This window comes from Eulemur rufifrons, chromosome 2 (assembly GCF_041146395.1).
Source record: "Eulemur rufifrons isolate Redbay chromosome 2, OSU_ERuf_1, whole genome shotgun sequence".
Taxonomy (NCBI): domain Eukaryota; kingdom Metazoa; phylum Chordata; class Mammalia; order Primates; family Lemuridae; genus Eulemur; species Eulemur rufifrons.
Window position 1 is genome coordinate 3,946,178 of NC_090984.1, and position 8,192 is coordinate 3,954,369.

At 58.2% G+C, this 8,192-nt stretch overlaps 1 protein-coding gene across 1 annotated transcript; it reads left to right on the forward strand.

Annotated features, from left to right (window-relative positions):
• The first annotated feature begins 1,688 nt into the window (after positions 1-1,688).
• GTPBP3 (GTP binding protein 3, mitochondrial) lies at positions 1,689-5,980 on the forward strand. Its single transcript, XM_069493661.1, has 9 exons — positions 1,689-1,833; positions 2,175-2,422; positions 2,533-2,619; positions 2,708-2,910; positions 3,128-3,200; positions 3,301-3,444; positions 3,662-3,827; positions 4,170-4,385; positions 5,050-5,980. Exons 1-9 carry the CDS (start codon positions 1,781-1,783, stop codon positions 5,273-5,275), a joined length of 1,416 nt encoding a protein of 471 aa, XP_069349762.1. The 5' UTR covers positions 1,689-1,780; the 3' UTR covers positions 5,276-5,980.
• The last annotated feature ends 2,212 nt before the right edge of the window (positions 5,981-8,192 follow it).

Consider the following 8,192-nt stretch of genomic DNA (forward strand, 5'->3'; position numbering starts at 1 on the left):
TTCTTCCCAGCCCGGCACGCGTCACTCTTCTGGTTCTCGTGTCAGCCCGCCCGCCTCGCTCTCTGGTTCTTGTCTCCGCCCGTGTTGTTTTCTGGGTTTCGTTCTCGCCCGCCCACCTCGCTCTCTGGTGCTCGTCCCCGCCCGCACCGGTGGTGCATTCTCCGACTGGTCTCCACCCACGCCGCATTCTAGTCCCCGCCCCAGAGCCTCAGTTTCCCCCTCTGTAAAACCCGGACTCCGGAGGCGCGGTTTGGAATGTGAGATATGCGTGATTTGACTACGGCAGGACGTGGGAGGGGGCGGGCCTGGTCGAAGGAGATTCCTGGTGGTAATAACCTCAACGCCACCGCAGGACTGCAAATTACAGCAGGTGCTGTGTCAGGCAGGACCTTTGTGCATGCCGTTCAGCGGCCTAGGACACTTTTCATGCCCTCTTTGCCCACTTAACCCGTAATCCCTTCAGGATGTAACCCCCTTAGAAAAGATCCAGTAGAGTTGTCAAGTTTAGCAAATAAAAACGGTCCACGTAGGTAAATGTAAATTTCAGATGAAAGCATAAATGTTCAGTATGTCCAAACTGTGACACAGGGTACAGTGACCCTAAAATGTTAGGTCTGGTTCTCTATGCCCGGCACACAGTAGGCACTTGGTGCATACTTGTTACCGATGGAACAACCAGACATGGAGAGTGTCATCTTTCGTTGCTATTTTACAGCTGAGAAAACCAGCAGGGCGGATATGGGGCATTAGAGCTCTAGCCCGTCCGACAGATTCCCCCCGCCCCAGCGAGAGCGCACCGCCCGCCCGCTCTGGCCGAGAACCGCAGAATCGGCCGAGCGAAGGCGCTCCGGGAGACCCGCCCAGATAGTGCCTGGAATCCCACCATCCGCGCCCTGTCCCGCGGCTAGCGCTGTCCTGGGCCAACCTGAAGGGAATCTCCGAGGCTGCCCAGTCTGGCTTTCGGGGAGCCAGAGACTGACCGGACACTTGGCTCTGCAGGTGCAGACCTGGGCCAGAGGGATAGTCACGGAAGCCCAGATGGGAGAGTGGGCTGTGCTGGGGGGTTCCCGGAGGGCTTCCTGGAGGAGGAGGGGATCTTTGAGCTAGACCTTGAGGATTAATTTGTCAAATGAGGGAGACCATCCGAGGCCGAGGGAACGGCGGGAGGGAGAGCTGGGGAGGAAAGAGAATCTGCAGAGTTCCAGGAAAAGCTAGTAGGAATCTTCCCAGAAGTTCGGGCAAGATTTTCCCTGGGCCAGGGTGTGGGTTCCCCGGAACTCATCTCTCCCAGTCACTGAGCTGCTCTGAGCTTCCGGTCTCAACCTGGGCGCAGAGAGGTGCAGCCCCTCGGTTCTCGGACGGGAAAACTGAGCGCACGTAGGTCCTTGACTCGCCTAAGGCTACGGCGTGAACAGCTGGAAAATACACGACTCCGAACCCTCGCCTCGCCGTAACTAGCGCTCCGTGCCAATCTCTGTCCTCTCAGCTCATTTCCGTGTCTCGGATTCCCGCCGCTCTAGGACCCCAAAGTCGGTCTACTGTTGCCCGGGGAACAGCAGTTCGCTGCACCCGCCCGGTGGAGCCCCCGCCCTCTTTCCCTTGCGCCAGCCAATGGAAACGAAGGTTTTCAGTCGGTGGGCGGGATGTCTCCTATGGTGCCCAATGGTAGTCGAGAATCGTTGAGCACTTTACCCGTCGTGCCTCGAAGTGGGCGGGGCCTCCTGCCCGGACTTGAAGCCACACAGGCAGGTCGGGCAGGAGGGTCGCGGGTTGTAAATCCATGTGGCGGGGGTTGTGGACCCTGGCTGCCCGGGCGGCACGTGGGCCTCACAGGTGGGACGACCGGGGAAGGGGTGTGACAGCATGGGGTGCAGCTTGGACCCCAGATCCACTCCCTGGGTTATAGGGGCCCAAGTCCATGCTGCAGAGCCACTACCATTCGCATTCTTCCGAGTCTGAGTCTGTCCGTGTCCCCACCCGCGTCTCATCTGGGTCACCTTCTGGGCACAGAGCTCCCAATCCGGTCGCCCTCCGGCCTCAGAACCTGCGAGCGGTGCATCCCCTAGCCGCAGAGCTCCCGCCCGGGACGTCCCCCAACCATCGAGGCCCCGGTCGACCTGCTGCTCTGGGGGCAGAGCCCTCCAGGCGCGCTGACTCGCCCTCTTGCGTTCCAGACTGTGCCGACGCCAGGGCAGCGGCGCTCCGGCTCCCAGCTCCGGGGCCACCATCTTCGCGTTGAGCTCGGGCCAAGGCCGTTGCGGCATCGCGGTGATCCGGACCAGCGGCCCTGCCAGCGGCCACGCCCTCCGGATCCTCACGGCGCCCCGGGACCTGCCCGCAGCCCGCAAAGCCAGCCTGCGCCTGCTCAGCGACCCCCGCTCCGGGGAGCCTCTGGACCGCGCGCTAGTGCTCTGGTTCCCAGGTGAGGGGTCCTCGGGCCCGAGCCTCCTGTAGGTCTCATGACCCAGTTTTCCCCCTCCAGGAGTCTGCCCAGACTGTGCCGTCCTTACTCTCAGCTGTCTGCCACATTAGGTCCCCGAAGTTTCACGGGTGAGGACTGCGTGGAGTTCCACGTGCATGGAGGCCCGGCCGTGGTGAGCGGCGTCCTGCAGGCCCTGGGTGAGTTGCAGCCGTGGGTTCGAGGCCTGGCTCTGCCAGTGGTCCTGGGTGGGGACCAGGGGGCTCACGACTCGGGGCCTTCCTGCAGGCAGTGTGCCAGGGCTGCGGCCGGCAGAGGCAGGAGAGTTCACCAGGCGGGCATTCGCCCACGGGAAGCTGAACCTGACAGAGGTGGAGGGGTTGGCTGATCTGATCCACGCAGAAACTGAGGCACAACGGCGGCAGGCCCTGAGGCAGCTGGACGGGGAGCTGGGCCACCTCTGCCGCAGCTGGGCCCGGAACCTCACCAAGGCATGTCCCCCATTTGCCCATTCCCTGCCTCAGAGACCCCACCTGTCCACCGCCTGCATGAGAGCCCTCCGCCTATTCGTCATCCACTCCCTGCACTAAAGCAACTGACCTATGAGACGCCAGTCTGGCCCCTCAGGTCAGGCTGGACGCGGGCAAATTGGAGGTGAGACGGTGGGTTCCCAGGTGCTCACACCACCTATTGTCTCCCCTCCCCCAGGCTCTGGCCCACGTGGAGGCCTATATCGATTTCGGTGAGGACGACAACCTGGAGGAAGGTGTCCTGGAGCAAGGTGAGTCTGCCTGGAGGTGAGGGATGGGGACACCTGGCATCTCAGCTCCCCAAAGCTCCCCCTCACTCCCTTCCCTCTGCCTGCCTTCCCTCACCCACAGCGGACATCCAAGTTCGGGAGCTGGAGGTGGCACTAGGTGCACATCTACGAGATGCCAGGCGTGGACAGAGGCTGCGCTCAGGGGCGCACGTTGTGGTCACTGGACCCCCCAACGCGGGCAAGAGCAGCCTGGTGAACCTGCTCAGTGCGTGGGAGGCGGTGAAGGGTGGGGCCTGAACGGGGCGGGGCCTAGTGCCCGGGGCGGGGCCTAGTGCCCGCGGCTGGGCCAGGAACTGAGAGACTCATTAGTGCAGATCTGGGGAAGAGGCCAGAGTGGATGAAAGCTCTGTCCAGACTGGGGATGCAACCTGGGGGAGGAGCTCCTTTGCCTCCACTTTGTCCCCTTTCTGACCCCCCCCCAGGCCGGAAGCCTGTGTCCATCGTGTCCCCGGAGCCGGGGACCACTCGAGATGTGCTGGAGACCCCCGTGGATCTGGCTGGGTTCCCTGTGCTGCTGAGCGACACAGCGGGTTTGCGGGAGGGCGCGGGGCCGGTGGAGCAGGAAGGCGTGCGGCGGGCCCGGGAGAGGTGGGCAGACAGGGTGGCGGTGGGAGGGGGACGCAGGACCCTTCCTCTGCCTTTTCTCCCTGTTGCATTTATTTTTCATTCTTCCTGAAATCAGAGAAGGCCACTAAGCTCCTTCAAGTGAGGACCTCTGTGATTTGGTTCTGATTAAGTTCTGCCCCTGGCACACCCTTTTTGCCCCGCCCCTCATGCTCTGCAGGCCCTCGTGGGCTCGGCCCTGCCCAGAGCCCGCACCTGCTCAACTTGGGGTCGCCGCTTAGTTGGTTCTTTCTGCTTTCCCAGGCTGGAGCAGGCTGATGTCATTGTGGCCATGCTGGACGCCTCTGACCTGGCCTCTCCCTCCAGCCGCAGCTTCCTGGACACAGTTGTGGCCACCGTGGGAGCCCAGAGCCCCAGTGAGAGCAGCCAGCGCCTTGTGCTGGTGCTGAACAAGTCGGACCTGCTGCCCCCTGAGGGCCCAGGGCCCGGTCCTGACCTGCCCCCAAACCTGCTGCTGTCGTGCCTGACCGGAGAGGGGCTCCACAGCCTCCTGGAGGCCCTGAGGAAGGAGCTGGCTGCAGTGTGAGCCCCACTCACCCACCCCCAGCTTCCCCTGATCCAAGTTCCAGCGGAGGCTGAGCCCCTGGCTTTGTTTGGCACATACTTGCCCTCGACTTCAGTTTCTGTGTCTACAAAGTGGGTGCAACCATTTCCTCTTCAAACGATGGTTGTAAAAGGTTGAGAGAGGCCGGGCACAGTGGCTCAAGCCTGTAATCCCAGCACTTTAGGAGGCTGAGGCGGGAGCATTACTTGAGGCCAGGAGTTGAAGACCAGCCTGGGCAACATCATGAGTCCCTGTCTCTACAAATAATTAAAAAATTAGGCCGGGCGCGGTGGCTCACGCCTGTAATCCTAGCACTCTGGGAGGCCGAGGTGGGAAGATCTCTTGAGGTTAGGAGTTTGAGACCAGCCTGAGCAAGAGTGAGACCCCGTCTCTACTGAAAATAGAAAGAAATCATCTGGCCAACTAAAAACATATAGGAAAAATTAGCCGGGCACAGTGGCACATGCCTGTAGTCCCAGCTACTCGGGAGGCTGAGGCAGGAGGGTCGCTTGAGCCCAGGAGTTGAAGTTGCAATGAGCTATCGTGACGCCACTGCACTCTAGCTGGGGCAACAGGATGAGACCCTGTCTCAAGAAAATAATAAAAGAGGTTGACAGAAACCATGTGTCTTATCTCTTCCAGGTGTGGGGACCCATCCACAGGCTCACCACTCCTGACACGCGCAAGGCACCAGCATCACCTCAAAGGCTGCCTGGATGCCCTTGGCCACTACAAGCAGTCGAAAGACCTGGCCCTGGCGGCTGAGGCCCTGCGTGTGGCCCGGGGACACCTGACCTGCCTCACAGGTGGAGGGGGCACTGAGGAGATCCTGGACATCATCTTCCGGGACTTCTGCGTGGGCAAGTGAGGGGATTGCCCAGAGTCTTAGGGGATCTGGGAACTGCTTGGTCCAGATGGGGTTCCCACTCAGTCAAGGAAGAACCTGATTCCAAAACGGTGAAGCAGGCCGGGTGCAGTGGCTCACACCTGTAATCACTGCACTTTGGGAGGCCAAAGTGGGAGGATGGTTTCAGGCCAGGAGTTGGAGACCAGGCTGGGCAGCATAGCAAGACCCCATCTCTACAAAAAATAGAAAAATTAGTCGGGCATGGTGATGCCTGCTTATACTCGTAACTAAGGAGACTGAGGCAGGAGGTTCACTTGAGGCTGGGAGTTGGAGGCTGCAGTGAACTGTGATCATGGCATTGCACTCCCTCCAGCCTGGGTGACAGAACAAGACCCTGTCTCGAAATAAAAACAAAACAGGGAAGCAGAGCAATTGCCTTGAGGGGTCGTGAGCTCCCTGCAGGGACTTGCTAGAGATTCAGGGCCTGGAGTGGGGCTGAATGAAGGTCCCTTTGGGCGCCGGATGCCAGGAGGCCTGAGTGAGACAGAGATAGGAAGATCTTAGGGGCTTTTGTTTCCTTGTTTTTAATTTATTTTGCAAATACCAAAGGAATGTATAAAACTCGGGTGATTCAGAATTGTTTTAATGTGGAAATGTCCCTTATCCCCTCTCCTGGGGTCATGGTTTAATGTGTCTTTCCAGAACTTTCTCTGCACGTTTGCATCCTTGTGGATACACCTATCAAATATATGTTTGTCTTGTATCATATATATAAATTGTATTGTGTTATTGGTCTACAAGTAGTCATTTTTTTTTCCTTTTTTAGTACTAGTCTTGATATTTTGCTTCTTTTTAAAATTTTATCTTTTCTCTCTCTTTCTCTTATTTTTTAAGAAACAGGATCTTGCTATGTTGCCCAGGCTGGTCTCGAACGCCTGGGCTTAAGCGGTCTTCCTACGTCAGCCTCCTGAGTGGCTGGGACTATAGGCACACACTACCATGCCTGCCTGATTTTTCTTATTTTTTGTAGAGATGGGATCTTGCTCCATCACCCAGGCTGGAGTACAGTGGTGAGATCACAGCTCGCTGCAGCCTCCCACTCCTGGGCTCAAGCGATCCTGCTCAGCCTCCTGAGTAGCTGGGACTAGGCATGCACTACTAGGCCTGGCAACGTTTTGCCTCCTGTGTCTTAAAAGTGACTTACAAAATCCACAGGCCCTACTGCCTGTACAAGCTCAATCTTCATTCACTCATTCACTCAGTGAATATTTATCAAACCCTCACAAAGAGCTGGCACTGTACATATGATTTTCTTGACTCTTCACAACAGCACGCTGCTGTGGGCATTTTGTTCCAATGCTACAGATGAGGAAACTGAGGCTCAGAAAAGTAGTTACTTGCTGGAGGTCCCCCAGCTTTGGGGGTTTGAACACAAATCTGTTTGAATCCAAATTTGAGTTTGCCAAGAGCCCCTTGTACAACAGGCAGGGTGCTGAGGACACCAAGGGGGACCACGGGTCCCTGCCCTTGTTAATGAAGACATAGAAATCATTACAGTGAGGTCTGATGGCTGCTTTGTGAGTTTAGGATGAGGAGACCTGGGCCGGGCGCGGTGGCTCACGCCTGTAATCCTAGCACTCTGGGAGGCCGAGGCGGGTGGATCGTTCGAGCTCAGGAGTTCGAGACCAGCCCGAGCAAGAGCGAGACCCCATCTCTACAAAGAAAATTCACTGGACAACTAAAAAAATAATATGTAGAAAAAATTAGCCAGGCATGGCGCATGCCTATAGTCCCAGCTACCCGGGAGGCTGAGGCAGGGGGATCACTTGAGCCCAGGAGTTTGAGGTTGCTGTGAGCTAAGCTGACGCCATGGCACTCACTCTAGCCTGGGCAACAGAGTGAGACTGTGTTTCAAAAAAAAAAAAAAAAGGATGAGGAGAGCTGATGGGCTGCCTGGTGGAGGTGGTGAAATTTGTGCAGAGATATAAGTGGTGAGAAGGAAGCCAGATGGAGGAGGCTGGGGAGAGTATCCGAGACAGAGGGCTCGGCATGTGCAAAGGCCCTGGGGTGGGAGCATCATGGTGTGTTCACAGGAGGTGGCCAGTGTGGCTGGAGGACAGGGTGATGGAGGGAAAGTAGGAACGGAGGGCCCAGCAGGCAGGTGTCTGAAAATCTGGGGCAGCCTGACATGGTGATGACCAACCAGCAGAGGGCACTGTGCCCTAGCACAGGAGGTTCCTGGCGTCCCGCAGAGCTCGGGTAGCCTACCCTTGGAGGGAGGACCCAGGCCTCCACACCTCACCTGGTGGCGTGTCACTCCCCTGGACAGAGGCAGAAACTGGGTCCTAAATAGGCTCAGGATCTTTCCAAGACTCAGAAGCAGATCTCCACCTCCAGTGATTGAATTTACACACTGGTTTCGCGGGGGCACCAGGGCAGACGAAGGGCATTCACCGGATCGAAAGGAGGCCCCAGAATTTCCCGGCCACCCCACTAAAGCGGATCCCTGCTCCTGTTCATCCATAGGCTTTACGGCAATATGCCACCGTTCATGGATTCGTTTGCCGTTCGGGGAAAGGGTGACGCCATGAGCTCACTTCATGGGTGTCATTACTGTCGTGCCCAGCTTGCAGGAAAACAGACGGTGCCTAGAGAAGGAAAGCGATGATGTGGGTCCAGCAGGGCGGGCTCGACATGGGAGGGTCAGGGAGGCTCCCGGGAGGGGCGAGCAGGGCCTGGGCCTGGCGGGGGCCAGGGATGCTCTTTAGGCAAGATGCCTGGGCCCTGCCCGCCTCCCCCGGGGCCCTGGCGCACAGCTGGACTCAGGTCCTTGGCTACAGTCCCTTTTTTCCAAGAAGGGTGAGGTGGTTTGTGGGAAGCCGCCGTGCGTGGGGGTTATTTATAGAGGTTGCAGGAAATCCCCAAGGAGTCAGAGGCT